Source organism: Erinaceus europaeus, chromosome 3, assembly GCF_950295315.1.
Source record: "Erinaceus europaeus chromosome 3, mEriEur2.1, whole genome shotgun sequence".
Taxonomy (NCBI): Eukaryota; Metazoa; Chordata; class Mammalia; order Eulipotyphla; family Erinaceidae; genus Erinaceus; species Erinaceus europaeus.
This window is the reverse complement of record NC_080164.1, coordinates 151,936,141-151,958,405: the sequence shown is the minus strand read 5'-3', so window position 1 is coordinate 151,958,405 and position 22,265 is coordinate 151,936,141. Positions and strand designations below refer to the sequence as shown.

Sequence of the window (22,265 nt, the reverse complement as noted above, 5' to 3'; positions counted from 1 at the left end):
GTACAGGAAACTTTAGTGCTGTAGTATCTCTTCTTTATCATCTCTCCCTCTCTCTCCTTCTAATTCTCCCTATCTCTCCCCTTATGTCTATGTGAAAAAATAAGCCTGCAGTGGTGAAGTCCCAGCTACAATCAAAACAAATAAACAAATAACAAAAACAAAAACCAAACCCAGAAAAATAATTTTTGTTATAAGATTTTTTTCTAGAATTTTTTCACATACTTTTAGAAGTTAAGTATTTATTGGTTAAGTACTTATCAAAATTAAATGAAATTTTAACTTCCTAGAAATATTCAGGGTAGCATATTAATCCCACAACAGCAAGAAGATGAATGGTTCAAAAAACAAAACAAACAAACAACAACAAAAAACCAAATATTGCTTTTCCCGAGACAACATGACTAATTACAGTTACACAGAATGTACTCTCCTCATGAGTTTAAATGAAGTACACTCAATTTAAACACTGAAAATTATGTGAACTACTTTTTTTGTTGTCTTTAATACTTATATATCTGTAAATATTACACACATATAATACAGTTTATATCATCCCCAGCACAACCTGTTTTCAGATAGATCTATCTACATATCTGTGCTAAAGTATTTTGAGGAAGTAATCAACAAACATAAATAAAATATAACTTTATCTTTCATAAGTGGCTAATTCTTAAGAATCCTGAAATTTCAGAGAAACTAATGTTTTACTTACTTTTTACTAGAATTGCACTGGGAAATAAAGATTAAATATCCAGTTACATGTGCAACAAGGCTTTCTTTTCATAAATAACTAGAAAATCTAACATCAACTGTGAAATAACTTCATGTTTTTTTAATATTTATTTATTCCCTTTTGTTGCTCTTGTTGTAGTTATTATTGTTGTTGTTGTTATTGATGTCATTGTTGTTGGATATGACAGAGAGAAATGGAGAGAGGCTGGGAAGACAGAGAGGGGGAGAGAAAAATAGACACCTACAGACCTGCTTCACCGCTTGTGAAGTGGTTCCCCTGCAGGTGGGGAGCTGGAGGCTCAAACTGGGATCCTTATGCAGGTCCCTGTGCTTTGCGCCACGTGCACTTAGCTCATTGCACTACTGCCTGACTCCCAATTTCATGTTTTAAGTGAGAAAAAGAACAATGATTACTTTAATGCTTACAGTTTAAGTTGAGATACCAGTCCTTTCCAGAATGCCTTCGATTCCAAATGGCTGATCCCACAGAACAGACTAGGGACATGGCAATTAAGATACAGAATAAAATCAAAATTTGTACATTTGTAATCCGTTCCACATTTGAGAGTTTAAGCGGTGGGCTTGTTGAATTCTGTAAAAAAGAAACAAGAAAATAAAATACATGTAAGGATTTGGTGTTGGGATTACGATAATGAAAGCTACAAATAACAAATTTTCAAAAGACTTAGATCCAAAGTATATCTATATAGACAAAATTTCTACCTGCATCAGCTTAGTGTCATGTCCAGTGTAGACAACTATTCCATGAACCCATTGTGTATTTCTCAGCTGAGCACCTCGTAGAAGAATCTGATCAGCTCCCAGTGGGATGGTGCTAAAACAGATTATGCTGACATTAGAAATGACATTTTTTAAAATGCTAGAGTTCTACTGTCACTATCTAGTTCCCAAAAAAAGCTTCAGTTACTAAAAACAACCATTCTCACATTTACTTTAGTAGGCAATATTTTGGAAGTTTGAGTCCCATTCTCAGCTATTTAAAATACTTTTTTGATTTAGTAAGTTCCATTAGGTTTCTGAGATCTTTCAAAATAATGAGTTTACAGGACACATTCTCCTTCCCTTCTTTTCTTTTAAATTCAAATAGTTTTGTGCAGAATACAAGTTCAAAGAAAAATGCACAAGGTAAGATAAAAATACTACCACTGGCATCCGTGCTGTCCAGGGATATAACCCTATCAATCTGTAGGGCAAGGCTGGGTAGTGGCCATTCAGCTGAGTGCAAGGACCTTAGATCAAGTTTCTTTTCTTTTTTTTTTTTTAGATAAAAAAGGGAAGCTATGCAAGTAATGAAGCAGTGCTGAAGGTGTTTTCTCCCTCTTTATCTCTCACTTCCATCTCAGTTTCCCTCTATCCAATAAATGAATGAATAAATAAAATATTTTTTAATCTGTAGGGATTTCATTAAATCAGTTCTCTAGAAATTTGAGTGCATTTGTAATAATAGTTAGCATTTTAACAAGCCTTAAGTACTCTCTTTCAAAAAAAAAAAAACATATTCTCCTTCAAAAATGACAACTAATCAAAGATAGCCATCACATATAATTTTTACCACATTTTTTTGTAAATAAGGCTGAAACTGGGTATCTTGTGATTATTTACAAAGCTATCAATATAGCAGCTTGTTGATTGATATATTCTCATATAAAGACTTCAGAATGGCACACACTATCAAAGATATGAGATTCTAATGGAAATATGTTACACAAAACTTAATGGTTCAAGGGTTCCTATCCCCATGCTTTATTATTACTGTTATTATTATTTATTATTATTTTTTACCTCCAGGGTTATTGCTGGGGCTTGGTGCCTGCACCACAAATCCACTGCTCCTGGAGGCCTTCCCCACCCCCATTTTTGTTGCCCTTGTTGTTGTTGTTATTATTGTTGTTGCTGCTATTGCTGTTGTTGTTGGACAGGACAGAGAGAAATCGAGAGAGGAGGGGAAGACAGCAGAGGGGTGAGAAAGATAGATACCTGCAGACCTGCTTCACCACATGTGAAGGGGCTCCCCTGCAGGTGGGGAGCCAGGGGCTCCAACCAGGATCCTTACACTGGTCCTTAAATATAACAAGTTGTTGGACATTAAACCAGCTCCCCCCTGCTCCATGCTGCATTGCTGATAGTGTGATCTATTTACATAATCATTGTTTTGCCTGAGACCCGCCCTGCCTGCAGGGTACTGGTTAATCCCATTGGTTAGAACCTTAGCAACAGCTGCTATGGAAGCTTTCTACCTCTTACTCTTTTCTCCACCCCCTCTCCTAGCCATTTCCTTTCCCCACTTGTCACTTCCGGTTTCTAAGATACAAAAAGCATTGTCTCTGATAATAAAGGCATTGCGCTACGTTCCCACTTGGCCACGAGTTCCTGGTCTCTCTCCCTCGAAGCTAGCCCAGCAACAAGTACTTTGTAAAACTACAGGAATTAAAAAAAGGAGCAAATTCTCCCAGGAAACATCTACAGAAAATAGCAAATACATTCATTGGTAAAGATAAAGGGAGACAGAAGCTTTCATTTCTGGTGGGATTCCATGGCCCAGTAGGTACCCAAGGCCTGTAACAGCTTGCGCTTTGGACTTTCTTTCAGGAATTAAACAAATGGCATCAATTCAGGTGAAATATACACATGCCAACGGGGAATAACAGAGCTTGATACTGCAAAGTACAGGATGTGGAAAGAAGAGGAAAAGTGAGAATGAGATAAAGAAAAAGGAAAACAGGAATCTGTCACATTTTTTGCACGCCCCTTCAAGTTTTCCAATCACTACTTGACAAAGTTGTCCCATACTTCCTATTTTAAACTCTTTGTCCACCACCTCAAACTCGCTCTTACCATGCTCTCTTTTAATCAAGTTCAAGGATGTTCATTTATTATACCCAACTGCTTAATATTCAGTCTCATTGTACTTGAGCATCAATATCATCCGACCAACTTTAGTAATTCTAACCTGGCACAGTTTCTTTATACTCTCTTGGTTTCTATCCTATCAGCTTCATTCCAGTCTCTTTTCTGAGTCTTCCTTTTTTTCTCCAACGATAATGCTGGAAAGCCTGCAGCTCTCTCTCTACCTTTCTACCTATGCCTATCTACCACCAGTGATTTCTCCCAGACCCATGGCTTTAATATTTATGCTAACTACTCCCAAATTTACCTTAGGAAGCTAAATCCTACATTCCAAAGTTTAGGTGATCTTATCTGCCTCCTTGAACCTTCAATTTTTATTTTTTAAACAGAAAGACCATGCTTATTTCTTGTATTTAGTTTCATGAGAGAAATAATGAGAAAGAGAAAGACAGAACACTGCTAAGCTCTGGCAAATTATGGTGCTAGGAATTGAGCCTGGGGCCACTGGGGCCTTATTAATATAAGTCTGGCACTTTGATGCTCACCCTAACATCGTTGTTTTGGAAACTTCCAACTTACTAATTATGAAAAAAAAAAAAACTGCTGATATTTATCCCATAAAGGTTTTCAATGGAACCCACTTCACTTAGAATAACACTCCTGGGAGTTGGGTGGTAGCACAGTGGGGTAAGCGCAGGTGGCACAAAGCGCAAGGACCAGCATAAGGATCCTGGTTCGAGTCCCCAGCTCCCCACCTGCAGGGGAGTTGCTTCACAGGCAGTGAAGCAGATCTGCAGGTGTCTATCTTTCTTGCCCTGTCTTCCCCTTCTCTCTCCATTTCTCTGTCCTATCCCACAATGACATCAATAACAACAGCAATAATAACTACAACAATAAAACAAGGGCAACAAAATGGAATAAATAAATATTTAAAAAAAAATAACACTCCTATAGTGGCCTGCAAACCTCTGCATGTTCTGGCTTATTATTATCTCTGAGCCCCTTATTACTTTCTCCACTTCACACTTGTTTCTGATATTCCATAACTACTTAAGGCTTTTCTCATTTAAGATAATGCAATGATGTACCTAATCATTTGCATTAACTATTCCTCTGCCTGGAATCTTCTTTTTCTTTTAAGATTTTATTTGTTTATTAATGAGAAGCATAGGAGGAGAGAGAAAGAGCCAGACTTCACTCTGGTACATGTGCTGCGGGGGATTGACCTCAGGACCTCATGCTTGCGAGTCTGATATCCTATCCACTGTGCCACCTCCCGGACTGGAATCTTCTGGATATTCTTCTGGATATTCAAATTGACAACTTCCTGGAATCTTCTGGATATTCAAATTGACAACTTCCTGGAATCTTCTGGATATTCAAATTGACAACTGGAATCTTCTGGATATTCACTGGAATCTTCTGGATATTCAAATTGACAACTTCCTCATCTGTTCCCCTTTGCTCAAAAGTTACCTTCCCAATAGAACTCACTACAAATACTTTAAGTAAAAGTAATCCCTTTCAAAGGACTCTTGATTTTCTTTATGCTGTACTACTAATGTATTTAAAGCATTTGTCACTTTCTAGCACAGTACAGACTTTTTATTGTTTGTTTATCCTTTCCTTATAAAAAAATATTCACAAATATGCTTTGCTCATTGCTGTTTCCTTAATATCTGTACAAGGCCTAGACACTAGGTGCTTAATCTGTACTGACTGGAAAGATGTGGGAAGGCACTGGTGAGATAACTTAGTTGTTAGACACTTGCCTTGCCATGCATACAGCCCAGGTTTGAGACATTGGCTTAGGGGACTTGGGAGTCCCATGGTACTGGGGGAACCTTTAGCACTTTGAGGTCACTCCTCCTCCTCCTCTTCTTTTTCTCTCTCTCTATCTGTAAAAGTCATTCTGGAGCAGTGAAATAACTTATGTGCAGGATTCCAGACACACACACACACACACACACACACACACACACACACACACACACACACACACACACACACACACGAGAGGCGGGGGGAGAGAACATTGGGGGAAAAACAAGATGAAGGAAGGGGAAGGACTGAGAGGAAGGAAGAGAGAAGGTGAGGAGAAATAGATAGGAAGAAAGTAACAGCAAATGAAGATTATAGATAAACTCATGGCATTGTATAATTAAGACAGGAACTTCTCCAGTATAATGCACTACTTAGGATAAAGTATGATATCCTTAAAGCATCCAGGGCTAACAGGAAAAGGTCCAGGCATTGGAATATACATTTAGGCCTTAACATAATATGCATATTCTATCCAAAGAGTATATAACTAAACAATGTGGCAGAAATTCAGGCGTATCTTTCAAAACACCCATTGCCATGTTGGCAGGAACCTAAAAATTTTCAGTTATACTAGCATTTTCACTAAAGGACTCTCGTTAACAGTAATATAGAGTTAAGTGTTTTGAATAATCCAACTCAGAGAATAAGAACATATGTACCCAGGCTTAGAAGATGCTTAGAAATGCAATGCTAAAATTCAGTGTATCTATGAAAGCTCATTTTTACATACCCGAGTTCATCAAGTCTTATGTTTCCAACAAAATCATAGAGATGTCTGTTCGGACTTTCACATTCAATCCTGCCAGAAAGTCTCATTAAACTGTCAATGTCTTTTATATCTGATGTTGCTGGTAAGCCCTGTTTAGAAATTTTAAGTAAACAAAGAATATATTAGATAAGTTCTGTATAGGAAGGAAGGCGGCAATTCTGAATTCATCCAGGCTTGTTGATCTGAAGGATTCTAGTATTTATAAGCAATTCTCCTCCTTATGCAATGTTTTTGTCGAATCATAATTAAAGATAGCTTATTCTCTACCCAAACACAGATTTTTAGTATAAAAACAGGAATTTGTGAATTTTCTGAAGTATATTTAAGAGACTATGTATGAAATAGTGTGCAAAGATATCTTCGAATGAGTTCTTATAGAGCCCATATGCTTCCAGAAATAAATATATTGAGCAGTATATAGTTTGAGTCTATCTGCTGAATCTCAGAAAGGGAATGGATGGTGAACAGAAACTATACTCAGAGAAAGTTCTCAGAGGGAGAACTCCAAAATAGTTCTTCCATCTGTTCAACTACAACCAGCTAAGTTCTAAGCTCAGATGCTCTTTGAGTACCTACTTCCATGATATTCTAACATTCCCATTCATCATTTTCATCTTTCACCAATAACTCAGGATAGATACATTTTCCAAGTCCCTTTTAAAATAAAACTCTCTTTAAAAATAAAAACCTAACAAGGGCAACAAAAGGGAATAAATAAATAAAATAAATAAATTAAAAAAATAATAATAAAAACCTGTAGCCTTTTTTTTTGGGGGGGGGACAGGGGTAATATAAGAAGTAAATATAAGCTATTATTTGATTTAGTGAAATTTTAAGCATGGCAATATGTAAAGTGCAATAATTATATAATGACAAATGACTGGGGAAAAGAAATATTAAGGAGTGGGGAGACAGAACAATGGTTATGCAAAGAAATTTTCATGTTTGAGGTTCCAAGGTTCCAGGTTCAATCCCCACCACCACCATAAGCCAGAGCTGAAAAGTGCTCTGGTCTCTCTTCCTTTTCTCTGTATATCTCATTAAAATAATACAAGATTTAAAAAAAGAAATATTAACAAATATATAGAGCATTTGAAATCATTATCATTATCAGCACAGTATAATTACAGAGGATCAATAAGTATATTATTATTACCATAAAATTGGCTACTATGTAAGATAGTAAAAATACAACATATATATATATATATATATATATATATATATATATATATATATACACACACACACATATATATGATATTTCATTGGGAAAGTTAATTTGCAATCTATAATGTTGAGTCTTCTGCAATATGTATGACTTATAAAAGCTCCTCAGAGATTTTTCAATGAGGAAATATTTTCAATTGGACACAATGACTTTAAACATAACACTACGAAATGATAAAATAAAGCTGCTAGTTTATTAGAATACAGAGGCAATACTATGGGAACCTGTATTAGATCTTACCTGTCTGATTTTCAGGTTTGTTTCACCATCTAAGTTGGATGTTTCAATATAGCACATGGCCTGGGGCTCACTGTTGTTTGAAAATTAAAAAGCACACAGATTTAGTGGAGGGGGAAAAAGCGTAGTACTAACTTTCTGAAATATTCAGACTCCCTTTTGTTCTAAACAAACTTCTGTCACCTAATTTCTTGATAATTCTCATTCTAACAGCAAGATGCTGTGAGGCACAGTCCATGCATGACAATCTGTGGGTCAGTTTTTCAGCCACAAGGACCCCAGAGCAATTTGCTAACAACACACCTGATAGCATAATGGCAATGATTCAACTTGTCACAATGTACTTCACTTGCCATCTATACAGACACAACAAAGCTTATCTGAAATTGAAAGTGGTTTTGTGCCCAGATTTATCTTTAGCTCAAACTAGTGAGATTTCATGCTAATTGCCCACATGCAAACTGGTTAAGGAAACAGGTTGATTAAAAAATTCCAGACCTCTGTTCAACAGACTTCTATTACTGCACTTCCAGAAAAGAAGAACAAAATTCTATGAACCTCAATACTAACATTAAGCTGGGCTGATTTTACAGAGGAAACCAATATGCATTTTTTTCTTCCTGATTTACTTAATCCTGCTCTCCTATTTATTAAATTCTTCTGAGATTCTTAAGCAGCAAAAGGACGAACTACTTAAGCTGATGACACTGCTCCTTGGTCTGATCCTAGAAGATTCACTTGATGGATCCCCACCATGGTATTATAGTAAAATCTTATGGGTTCGTGTCACCAATTTTATCTTTGCTACCACACAACTGACTTCTTTCATCTTGCCCCTTCACAAAATTGTCTTTACTTGCTCACAGCAATTACTGATCGGTGAGCTTGTCGTCCAACTTTCTATTTTGATCCCAAATTATAAGGAAAATATTCTGAAACTAAATCACTCTTATAAACCCATGGCTATACAAAAAAAAAAATCCTCATTTACTAATAATATGATACAAGTAACTATGGATGCTAATCTCATAAGCATGCATTCTGAAAGTTACAAATTCACCATCCAGGAAGCAAGGGGTCTACGCTTAGTGACTGAGTGGGCTCTTGCTCATCACTGTCTTGCAGGGTGGTCCGTCCAGGCCACCACTGGGTGACAGCTGGAGGAGGCTCAGACTCACATGGTCCTCCCACCAAGTCATTTTTCTTTTTCACCTTTTATTTTAACTTTATCTTGTGCTTGAGTATTTTAAGAAACTTTACACATGTGCTAACTGTCTTGTATAGCACATTTCCTCTACTGAAGTGACTTAAAAAAATAAAGTTCTGTCTGTTAAGAAAAGAAAGAAATTGTAACCCTTAAATGCCTGGAATTTTCTGACCAACTTCCAATTTGTACATGTGCAAAACAGACTATTCCTACTTTGAGAAATGGGCATCTAACTTAATTCTGTGGTGTGAAAATTACTAAAACAAATTAATCAAATGTCTTATAGCAGAATTTTAAAGAAAATATGCAAGCCTCTCAGTTTTGCAGTTATTTTTTCCCTTTCAAATACTGGTTTTCCCAACTGAAGAAATTTTTCAATACTTATATTTTCACTTTAGCAATTATTTAAATTTTAATAATTAACAATAGTAACTTGGTTGTGGCACTTACTCCCAATTCATAATCTATTTATGTATGTGTACATGTGAAACCTTAAATGGTTTATGAAATTAAAAAACACATATTTTGATAATGTAGAAACATAATGACCAATACTAAATGAACTATACTGATTTTACATTTTGGCAGTAAAATGAATTAAATTTTTACTGATCAGTATAGTCAAGACGATTCTCACAATAAAATGACCATAATTTTCTATGCATCTTTTATTTCTAATACTAATTTTATTTCTTTTTTTTTTATAAAGCAACTTTTCTAGAACTTTAAACTCAGTGAGCTTCTATCTGAAGTAGGGCCAATAAAATATGAATCTAAATTCAAAATAGTCTCAATCCCTTAATACAGCTGTTACTGAAGAAACTCTTAACAGTGCTATGAAAAGGCAGCAAGAAGTTTCAGACAAGGATCATGCTAGATAATAAGTACTTCAGCAAATCATGTTGACATCCAAAACACAAACTACAGCCAGGGAGGCAAAGCAGGCTTTTGATTAGTAAGTGAGAAAAATGAGACAAGATGCAGATCACAATACAGACACTATGAGACAGCTGAAATTGATCACAATTACGTGCAATTTGTCACTAGTTACAAGTGGGATAAGAATCGATCTCAAAGCATGCGGTACAAAATGTACAACATCCAGCTTTGTGCAGGGGGTCCTCTGTAAACCCTATACGAACCTACATTATAGTCACAGTCACTAAAGGGATTTTGTAGAATTTATAGAGACTTTCAAGGATAAGAATAAGACAAATCTTAAAAATTTCTCATTAACTTGGTTTCATGAAAAGTTTAACATTATGTAACACAATATCATAACGAATAATAAATTAAGCTGTAGGATTCAGGCCTGTTTCTAAATATGAATATATTGTTAATGGTGCACAGAAAATTAAATCTGCTTTTATTGGCATGGCTCATGGACTCCTGCTGATAACAGTAGGAGCTGAATCTGCCAGATGGAGAGAAAAAACATCATCCAACGTTGTATTCATAAAAGGTCTTTACAATTACTGTGATATGTCTGTCACCAGGAAGTATAAAGTTAGTGTTTTCCAGGAAGACACACAGCTCAAGCATCTTTGGGTTAAACAGTTCTCTGGTACAGGGTGAGGATCCACATACACATATCCTGTACAACTCAGTGGTTCTAACCTTGAGGACAGGCTGATGAGATCTGCTGGGAGATGTTCCCCATTGGTCACTTTCACTATTTCCCCTACTGCCACCTACAGGTCCCAGTTTAAAATAATCAAAACGGAAAAAAATGAATAACAGAGAAAAACAAACAAATGGACAAAAGAGACAGAAAGTTTGAAATTGTTATAGAAAATAATACATGTTAATAAAAATGTCAAATGTCAATTTTTTCAAAACTTATTTTGATCAGGTCTAAGGGTACAAGGCAACAGAATACTCTAGGGTAATTTTTTTTTTTTTTTTTGCTTTTATGTTCAGTTTCTAATAAGGAAACATTGAATTTTGTAAAAAAAAAAAAAAAAAAATAGGGGAGTCGGGCTGCAGCGCAGCAGGTTAAGCGCAGGTGGCGCACAAAGCACAAGGACCGGCATAAGGATCCCGGTTCGAACCCCGGCTCCCCACCTGCAGGGGAGTCGCTTCACAGGCGGTGAAGCAGGTCTGCAGGTGTCTATCTTTCTCTCCTCCTCTCTGTCTTCCCCTCCTCTCTCCATTTCTCTCTGTCCTATCCAAAAACGACAACAACAATAATAACTACAACAATAAAACAACAAGGGCAACAAAAGAGAATAAATAAATTAAATAAATATTTAAAAAAATAGGTCACTCATAAGCACATCTTACCAATTTAAAAACATTTTATGGAGATTGATCTTCATATATATATTTCTCTAATACCTCACCTTCATTCCATCTACCATAATACTAGTCTCACCCAAGAGAAAACAAAACAAAATGGAAACTACATTCTAGACTTTTGAAAAATAAGTATCAATACTGTAATAGTTCTCCTAAACTCACACTGAGATAAATTCATTAACTTTTTTTATTTCAAAACATTTTAAAAATGGACAGGGGGAGTCGGGCTGTAGCGCAGCAGGTTAAGCGCAGGTGGCGCAAAGCACAAGGACCGACATAAGGATCCCGGTTCAAACCCCGGCTCCCCACCTGCAGGGGAGTCGCTTCACAGGCGGTGAAGCAGGTCTGCAGGTGTCTATCTTTCTCTCCTCCTCTCTGTCTTCCCCTCCTCTCTCCATTTCTCTCTGTTCTATCCAACAACGACAACAACAATAATAACTACAACAATAAAACAACAAGGGCAACAAAAGGGAATAAATAAATAAAATAAATATTAAAAAATTAAAAAAAATGTACAGGAACTGCTGTACCACGTATATACCTAACTTCAAACTAATCAAAAGGAGATACAAGATTAAATAAAAGATATTTAAAAGTTAAAATATTTGATCTCCTGTTTAACTGGCAAGTGGTGCTCACCTACTGGTAAGAATCACCATATACCTATGCTGATAATAGGTCTTGGGTACTAGGTAGCATCAAAGTACTTGAGAGAATTCTGCTTAGCAAGTAGAAAGCTGCAAACTCATTATCAGGAGGCCACGTGGACCAATACCTTTACTTCAGCTTTGAGCAATTTTCTGGTAAAGTTCTAAGCAAAGGAAACTATTACAAAAGGTAGACAACAACCGCATTCATTTTAATTTTACTGAAAATAAAATTCATAAGTTAATGTCACAAAAAAATCTCAACTATAAAATGTGGAAATATAACTACCTATAATTCTCCAACTACCTATAATTGCTTAACTAAGCTCCAGTACCTTGACATAAATCAAATCACTTTAAATGACCTGATTAAAAAAATTTTGAAAAAAGGACACTGTCCATATTTATATGTGGATTTTTACAAATAAAACTGTCCAAGGAAATGGTGATAAACAACCTCTAAAACATTAAAAACATTTTTTCTTAACTTTTATATTAGGACAAGCTTTACAGTTTTAAAAGCTAAAATCATTTTAAAGTCACATCTTTTAAAGGGTAACAGTGCCATATGTTCAGAAAACTAATTAATACATATGTTAAATATTGAGTAAAATAAAAATTATCTAAATTCAGTAATGAGATAACTTAAAAGAGCAAAGTATTTTTGATTTTTTTTTTTTTGGAAAATGGTGGAAAAAGTTAAAATGACAAAAAGAAATCATTTATCTATTTTCTTGTACCATTTCACCATAAAGATCAAGGAACTGCAGGGACATATCAATGCACATTTAAAAAAAAAATCATCATGAACCAGGATTTCAAGATGAAATCGACAAGAACTTAATCCATGTACTATATAGAATAAATGATAGGATTTTTTTTTTGAGTTAATAAGTCTCCACAAAAGACTTGGATAGAGGGAACAGACTCTTAATTCCGACTATGAATTATAAAGTACAGTACCTATCACTTATTCTATATGGCAAACATGAGACCCCAATCAGTTTTTCAATGTTTAATTCAGAAGTATTAGAGAGGTATAAAATTCTTCGTTTATTCTTTATTTCCTTGGAGAAATCACAAGGCCAAAGCAGGGTAGAGAAACCATCCTCTACACTGTTTGAGCATCAGTAGGTATCTCTACCTTGATGAGAGAAGGACAGTGTCAGCAGGTATATACTCTTTGCCTTTTATTATAACTATATCTCCAACATTTACCTGAAAGAAAACTGGGAATTGATTAATTATCTGCATTGAAAGATAGTAACAAATATACAACCCATTGTATTTAAGTATTAGCTACAATAAAAATGGTTATTGGCAAACAAGAACCACTTATCTTCACAAAATGGCATAAAAATACATAGGAGTGAGGCCTTGGAATCAAACAGCTTCCTCAAAAAAGGGCGAAGTGAGAAAATTTAAAAAAAAAAAAAAGCTTAAATTTATTATCAATAAACTGGTTCTTAACATACATGCTGTGAACCAAAGTAAAAGACCTGGGTGGGTGGGTACGTGGGGAGAATACAGATCCAAGAAGGATGACAGAGGACCTAGTGGGAGTTGTATTGTTATATGGAAAAACTGGGAAATGTTATGCATGTACAAACTACTGTGTTTACTGTTGAATGTAAAACATTAATTCCCCAATAAAGAAATTAAAAGGTGGGGGAGACAGCATAATGGTTATGCAAACAGACTCTCATGCCTGAGGCTCCTAAGTCCCAGGTTCAATCCCCCGCACCACCATAAGCCTGAGCTGAGCAGTGCTCTGGTGTTTCTCTCTCTCTCCTCTCTTCATCTCTCTCAAAAAAAAAAATAAAAAATTAATTAAAAAAATTAAAAAAAAAGAAATTAAAAAAGAAAAAAGTACATGCTGTGATAGAACGCTGATCACAACTGTGAAATATATCTGGGGAGAAGAGTAAGGAATACAAATTCACGGCAGTCATGGAACTTACATGATATTCAGGTTGCCATGTAATTATTCTTTGTGTTAAAGTTTACTGTTTAATCTAACTATACGCTTCATAAAATTAGGATCATATCTATCTACATTACACTGTTAGAGTCTAATGATAAGACTTACACAAACTCCTAATTGATTAAACTACTTTCCAATATCTGTATTCATTTTAAAACAGATGGATTTTTGGTTACTAAAAACTGTAAAGAAAATACCTACCATCTCCTATGGTATAGTGTGAATTTAGCAGTGGCCTGGGAAAACCATGGGTTCACATAAAAGTCGTTCTGACAGTACTGCCAGGACAGTAGGGAGCATTCTCCTTATGATGGCTACATGTTTTAGGTCACTTTCTCAAAAACAAAAACAAAAACAATAAGCCCCTCCCTTTTCTTTCTTTTTAAGGTTCTGAATGCACAATGTACATTTTCTGGTGTGTACATGAGATAAATAGATAAAATAGGAAAATGATGACAAGGGAATTTAGTTCCCCAAACACCAAAATTAAAGAAATATTTAGGTCTTCTGTCTCCTACCTTTAAATCTTTTCACTGGCAGTAGCTGTTACAATGGAGGATTATATAGGAAGCTATGGTCATCATATTATAATGCAGGATCTTAAATCCTGTTGGCTTATTTGCATGCCCCAGTGTACTACTATCTCTTTTTTGTCTCTTTTATTTGTAAAATAGAAAATATTGACAAAACCACAGCAGTGTATTAGTATTTCTACTAAAGATCTGAGATACAAGTTCTAGATCTAAAGAAAAATCATAGTAGTGACTTCAGGATCTACAGATAATTTACAGGCTGACTTTCACTGACACAGACTCCATGCTTCCCTCCAAAGCCAGGAGAATATTACCTAAATTCTCCACCTGGATCTCTCATTCTTAGCTGAATCTCAATCTGAGGAACTAGCGTTTGGGTGGAGACAGGAATATACATTTCCAGAGTGGACATGCAGTACCTTGTATGGGTTTTTCTAACTGTAATACTTTTTAAAAATTCATATACTTGCAACTTAGCCTTGTGCAACAATAAAAAGGCTTCAGGTCAACAAGTGGAGATGGGGAACTGTTGATTTTTAAGAGCTAGAGCCTGCCCATCTATGAATGACTGGATTGTACTGTGAAAATCTGGAAGTCCTTTGGGAAGCATTTAAAAGCCACCACAGTAGCAAAACCTTTAGCAAGATTAAGAGTTAAAATCTACACTATAAGCCCATTTAGGCCAGGGTTTCTCACAGCATTTGAATTGCTTATCACTAAGTTCTTTTCTTTCCTATTTCTACAACAGTGATTTTAATATAGCTAATTATGTATAGTCATTAAAATGATTATTGACTATTACAGTTTTGTAACTATTATAAAAATAAGGAAAGCAAAGTAGAGACATTTCCTCTGTGTTATTTTTATGTCAAAGACAAAAGAGAGTTTTTGAAATATCTGAATAAGATGTCAAGCTCTACTCTAGCCACTGATTTAAAAAAAATAATTAAATTAGAAGAAATTCTATTTCCTGCAGAAATACAAGGTGGCCAACCATCACAGAACCAAATCCAAGACATGTTTCCGCCTCCTGGGGTATTGCAGAGTGCAAGTAATCTGACTATTGGTTCCATCTCTGCTATCTTCTTCTCAATCTCTAAAAAAAAAAGTCCCTGTATGTAGATTGGCCTCATCTCGAAATATTATTAAACTACAAAGACTACTCATTTATGTTTGTGCTGACTAGAGGTTTAATGTTCTTTCAAGACTATAGGAAAACTGGCCACAACTGCTTACCTTTTGAAATTGCGGTCTGAAAACCATATGGATACTTGGGTAAACACCTGCTAAATTATGACTCAATTCACTAACTGCCATATTAGGTCTTCTGTGGCCAAATTAATCTTTTGATGGTATAGAACTGATGTTCATCTCATTAGGAGATGATGTTTAGTTATTTTTTCAAATAATTAGCAGTATATAAATGTGGTCAGACATATTCTATGAATTTGAAATAAAATATGCAAATGTGAAATGTTAGAACTCTAATTTTATTTTTACTTGGACAGTAGATGATTAAAGCAAACAATTACAACACAAAACAGTTTATGGTTAAATGAAATCTATGAAAACAATACTCAAAATACACTATGAAAGAAACAAAAATTCTAAACTAGTTTCTAAGTTAATAGTATTTGTAGTATCTTGCAAAAATATTAAGTAAAACTAATCACTTCAAGGAAGTGCAATGTATTTATTACTAAATAAATTTTATTAGTGAAATTGTTGATATCTGATTGTTAAAATTACATCTATTGGAGAAAAACTTTATGTATTTTTTTTCTCTTAGCATATAATAAAATCAGTGCATACCTTTTCCCAGTGTACAATTTCCCAAGCACCATTTCTCAAAACTGGAAAAAGAAAAAGCAACATTTTAAAGAAATACTTAGTATTTATCAAAAACCTATCACCAGTAAAATGCTCATTTTAAATAAACAGTTTTAAGTTGGATTAAGTAGCAGCATTTCTCTTCAGAGATTTAAGCAGTAATTATGACAAGAGCAAGCAAAATTAGATAATATAAAAATTAGCACCATCTATATGTATTTTTTATCCCATAAGGATACATTACTAACAGAGGAGCATCTCATTGATATTGCTATAGGTTCTTGTCAGCAGATAGAGGAAACACAGCTCTTAGATGGACAAGAAAGTCAAGAAAATGACAAGGACAATGGCAGAATTTTTTTAAAAAAGGGTTTCACAAGCCATAAGAGGCATAATGTTGAAAAAGGATCATGGCACTGAAAAAATACAATTCTATTAGGTAAGTAAAGACCACATACATAAAATAGCAACAACAAAAAAAAGTAACAATATGCATTTTTTTTTTCTCACAGTAATTCAAAGAACAAAAAGTTTCCATACTTGGTCAACTGAGAAGAAATAGGAAAAGTCTACTAATAAATTAGGATACTTTTTAAAGTTATGATATTTCTTGGTATTTCATTACTTTTGCACAACAGCAAAGTTCATACCACACCATTTGTTGTTCTTATTACATAGTATACTGTCATATAATACTGAATATATGAATAAAAAACTGAAAGATTTCTTTAAAAATAAACAAGAATGGTATGAAGTAGATAGTACAGCCCTTAGTACTTGGGAAAAGGAGTCAAGTTCAGTCAACAAATTATCCAGACAATAAATTCCATGAAAGCATGGCTAATATTTACTTAGCTTAATAGCATACCCCTTGTAAACAGCACAGTACCCAGATACTCAGCAAATATTTGTAGAGTGAATAATTAATATATACAGAAACATTAGATCCAGGTTCTTTTGAAATTAGAAGAGATGAAACTGTCTGAAGTAAATCAATAATTCCTAAAGCACTAGATAGAAAATTTAAAATTCCATACCAACAGATGTGAAACCAATATGGAATATAAATGATTTTAATCTAGATAGAATCTTTTCCATGTTCCAAAACTTCCTAGACACAAGGATATGTCTTTTTTATTTTATCCTTAGCATCTCACAGCATTCCAGGTATTTAAGATACATGCTTATTACTAATTCAAGTAACAGAGAATACTTGAGGGTATACTTTGTTGAATCAATTTCATTCATTTAAAAATAATAACCTCCCCAAATTGAAGATCTAGAGATGAGAATATTTCTACTACGCTATATATAACTACAAGAATAAGTCAAAGTTCTAACATTTTTATTTACTTATTTATTTACCTCCAGGGTTATCCAGGGCTCGTGCCTGTACTATGAATCCATGGCTCTGGTGACCATTTTTTTGATATTTTTTTGGGGGGGTAGTAGGACAGAAATAAATTGAGAGGCGAGGAGAAGATAGTGAGGGAGAGAGAACAACAGACACCTGTAGACTGCTTCACCGATTGTGAAGTGATGCCCTGCCACAAGTGGGGAGCCGTTTGTGTGTGTGTGTGTGTGTGTGTGTGTGTGTGTGTGTGTGTGTGTGTGTGTGTGTGTGTGTGTGTAAAATGTCCTGGAATAGTGTGATTTGTCAATAGCCTTCTGAATACACTAACATCACTGAACTATTCATAAAATAATTTGATGAGGGTATTAAATCATAACTCAAGTAAAAAATGTTATACAAAAAAAAATGACAATGAACTAAAACATTTGCTTATAACTGACCTTACCAGTCTTGTGAAATGATAACATATGAAGCAGGCCCATGGACTATTGGAATAACAAGGGTCTGTAGTGAGTGCACAGTATTGTAAAATGGCCACAGTAAAAATACGTGGAAACATTATGTCACTATGAAATGCAATAACATGAGTGTCCTCTGATGTCAGCCTAGAGCCACTTTTCCCAGTCCTGTAATCTAAACTAGCTTGCCTTGAAAAGTACTGTCACTTCACAGGTGCTTGCTAGCTCACATCTAAAAATATCTCTGAACTTCTCTGCTGGGTTGGTTACATTTAACAAGATGGAGATGTCACAAGGTTTCCCCAACTCAGTAGCCCATCCCAGGAAATCTATACTCCACTAAAGAGAGTGGGAGTCAGTGGCACTTTCAAAGAATAAGGGCAGTAGTCCTTCAAACTTGCTTCACTTCTCTTTCTCCTCTATACTTTCATTTTCACTTATCTTTACACTGAAAAATTCTCTCTATATATTTGAACCTCCCTACTTTCTTTGACTAACAACTTTTACTTTCTCATTTAGCCTGTCTTCTAACTATAAATGCAAGCAGGGATGGGGATGGGGAATGGGGGAGCTTGAGGATGGGACTCTGTCCTTTCTGGAACTCTACAATCTCCTCACCCTGCTTTCCACCTAAAAACTTCCTTTTCATATATTAATGAAGACAAACACTGGGAAATATGGTTTGTTGCAAACTCTATGTGTTGAAGAAACATTTAAATCTATAGCAGTACTTTATATTTATTAAACTACAAGATCAAAGTATATTTATAACAAGCTAAGTAAGTATGTAGAGGGAAAGCTGACAGTCTCTTGACAATAGCACTTTCTCAAGGTAAGGAAGATTCACTGATATATACCTTGCCTTCACCTATTTCTAAATAAGAACGCACATATGAACTTTCATTTTCTTAAAAAAAAAAAAAGTGTGTCCTCACTCATCATTCAAACATCATTTCTCTGTAGCATGGTTTTCTTTCTTTTTTATTAGAGATTTAATATTAATTTACAAAATTATGAGTCCACACCTTTCCCACCACCAGTTCTGGGAGTTCTGTTCCATATCCCTCCATGTGTAGCATGGGTTTCAACTTAACATTTTACAGATGGTTTTAAGACAAAGTCTAGAGACTTCACCAGCATTGCTTTGTATGAATGCAGCAGTTATAATGAGTTAGGCAATTGAATGAAACCACAGACTTCATAGGATGTGTTTATGATAAGCTGACCTCACAGTAAAGGACATGGCATAGCAGGAGTGGGACTGCACAGGCCAGAACTGGAGGACTCAGAAACTAACTGCTGGGTACAGGGCCCCTAGGATTCTTTTCTCATTCACCTGGAAAATGGAATGAGAACTTCCTTGATTATAGAACACACAGTAAATCTTAACTTTAGAGAAGGCTAGATAGAAAGTATTGCACAAGGACCCAGGGTCAAGCCCCTGGTCCTCACCTGTAAAGGGAACACTTTATGAGTGGTGAAGCAGGACTGCATGTGTCTCTCGGTCTCCCTATCTCCCCCTCTGCTTTCAATTTCTCTCTGTCTCTATTCAATAATAAATAAATAAAAATATTTAAAGTTTAAAAAGAAAGTTTTCTGGAGAGTTTTTTATGCCCCTCTTGTCAATTACTCGTTAGACTGCATAGTAAGTCAAAGTAGGTAAGTTATCAATATGTAACCAAAAGTTATAAAAATAAGTAGAGCAATTAGTCTTGGTGTCTATAGCAGACTTTGCAGATCTGTTTCACACAACAGCTGTATTATACTCAATTCCCTTCCCATGATGGAAAGTCAAGCTTTTTTCTCCTATCACCTACAATAGTCCTGAAATATATTTAATTAATATGCTTTTCTGGAAAAGATTCCATAATAGATTTTATCCTTTTTAAAAAATTTTATTTATAAAAAGGAAACACTGATTAAAACCATAGGATAATAGGGGAACTACTCTATACAATTCCCACCACCAGAACTCAACCCCCCTCCCCTTATAGTCTTCCTACTCTTTACCCCTCTGGGAGCATGGACCCAGGATCATTGTGGGATGCAGAAGGTGGAAGGTCTGGCTTCTGTAATTGCTTCCTCACTGAACATGGGCATTGACAGGTCCATACTCCCAGCCTGCCTCTCTCTTTCCCTAGTGGGGCAGGGCTCTGGGGAGGCACTGGACTCCAGGACATATTGGTAGGGTCCTCTGCCCAGAAAAGTCCAGTTGGCAATAATGATAGAATCTGGAGCCTGGCAGAGGGTAGACAGCATAATGGTTATGCAAAGAGACTTGTGCCTGAGACTTCAAAGTCCCAGGTTCAATCCCCTGCACCACCATAAGCCAGAGCTGAGCAGTGCTCTGGTTAAAAAAAAAAAAAAAAAAAGAATCTGGAGCCTGGTGGCTGAAAGAAGAGTTAATATATAAAGCCAAACAAATTGTTGACTAATCATGAACTTAAAGGATGGAATAATGCAGATGAAGATTTGGGGGTCTCCGTTTTGTAGATAGCTAGTAGATCTATTTTCATTATATTCTAAAGAGCCCATGACTATACTAGTTTTTTTTTTTTTCTTCTGAGTCTGACATCCTATATGTAGGTGGATCCAAGTTATTGTCTGGGGAGATGATGTCATGGCTGGAAAAAGGACCAGAAAGCTGGATCAGGGAAGAGAATAGCTTCCAATTATGGGAAAGATGTATAAATATTGTTGACTATAAACCCCATCAATTTGATCTGATCTGGGACCCATTTTCAGCTTAGGAGCCTGTGTTACCTCTGCAACCCTGAGGATCTGAGCTCACATTCTGTGGTCATGAGTAGGAACGTTCCAAGCTGCCCCAATTTCAGGACCCATCTTCCTGAAGCATAGATTATGTTGTCCATCCTCCCTTTGGAGGATGGAACATTCTCTATCGTTGTTGATGCATGTTGAGGGCAAGGTCCTATGGGGCTCACATATGGGTCTATTCTGTTGTTCCTGATAGAGATGACCGGTAACAATGGAAAGAGGGATCTATTCGAAGTCTAGGCCAATTATGTCTGTTTGGGAAGCTCAGGACTTCCCGACTAAGGCCCCAGCTGATGGGGCAGCCAGATAGTGACTAAAGAGTCATCATGTGCTGGTAGTATGGATCAACCTGTCAATGCCCATGTTCAGCAGGGAAGCAATTACAGAAGCCAGACCTATATATGGTGTCATCATTAAAGTATACCGGTCTCTTGCTCTTATTCAGCTTTTGCAGTCCTTACTTTGATAAAGTTAGCTTTGGAGTAATTGAGGGAAGTATAATAGGAAGTAGGTGAGGAGGGTATCTAGGTCTAAGTAGAAACTATTTCATTAGGTAATTTAAAGTGTCTTTTTAGGTCTTTATTGGAGGAAAATACAAAACGGAGAAAAATCTGACTCAAGTATAGTTTGTGGTTGTGCTTTTACTATACAATCAAATTATTTCCCAAACAATCTGTAACAATCACATTCTAACTAGTAATGTAGGTCATTCCATTGACTATTTGCTGGGCAAACTCATACTGTTTTCAATCATTTGAATTTTGTCAATATGATGGTCATTTGATATTTATTCTAGAGATTACAATAGCCTGGATTCATCAAAATATAGGCTATCTTTATGTCTCTACACTAAGTTAGAATTCTAATGAAGTACAGTAATATTTCTTTGAAAGAACTATTGAATCTCGCTTTCAACAAGTGGTCCAGGGATCTGCAACATTACCATTTTCTGAAGACTTGTTATAGTTGAGAGTGTTTTTCCTCCTTTCCTTCCTCTCCATTTCTTTTGTTCTTAAAATACAAACCAGAGCACAGAAGTAAGACTGGATATGGGGCCAGCAAGATAGCTACCTTGGCTAGTGCTCCCGATTTGCCATGGACCCAACCTCAGCTCCACTGTACTGGAGGAAGGTATGGTGCTATGGTGTCTTTCCCTCTCTCCCGCCCTCTTTTCCTTTCTTTCTGAAAGAGTTACCATGGAGTCATGAAGCCCTAGTGATAATGGGGTGGGGGGACTAAATGTGCATAGTTCTATCTAACTAGAAGTTAGACCCATTTTATGATTGAGAGAATAGTACAATATCCTGGTGAAGATAAAAATCAGCTCACAGCTGGGGACCAGATGATGGCTCACCTGATAGAGTGCACACACTACCATGCACAATGACCCTGGTTCAAGCTTCCAGTCCCCACCTGTAGGAAGCTTCATGAGGTTTAGAACAGTGCCACATCTTTCCTCTTTGTCTCTCTCTCCTACTTTCTCTGTCTCTCACTCTCTATCAGAAAAAAAGGGAT

The 22,265-nt window shown here is 35.8% G+C and overlaps 1 protein-coding gene across 4 annotated transcripts in view; it reads right to left on the bottom strand.

Moving 5' to 3' along the window:
* The window catches only part of ATP8A1 (ATPase phospholipid transporting 8A1), a 274,370-nt gene that overhangs the window by 179,792 nt on the left and 72,313 nt on the right, over positions 1-22,265 (bottom strand). For 2 of the 4 annotated variants that reach the window (XM_016193274.2, XM_007534776.3), the window contains exons 6-11: positions 16,143-16,183; positions 12,958-13,031; positions 7,665-7,734; positions 6,155-6,282; positions 1,456-1,567; positions 1,159-1,324 (exon numbers count right to left, since the gene is read on the bottom strand). In XM_016193274.2, the coding sequence (XP_016048760.1) occupies positions 1,159-1,324; positions 1,456-1,567; positions 6,155-6,282; positions 7,665-7,734; positions 12,958-13,031; positions 16,143-16,183 (591 nt within the window). Of the gene's footprint in view, positions 1-1,158; positions 1,325-1,455; positions 1,568-6,154; positions 6,283-7,664; positions 7,735-10,485; positions 10,560-12,957; positions 13,032-16,142; positions 16,184-22,265 lie in introns of all 4 variants that reach the window. The other 2 variants (XM_007534775.3, XM_060188119.1) reach the window with 2 other exon arrangements.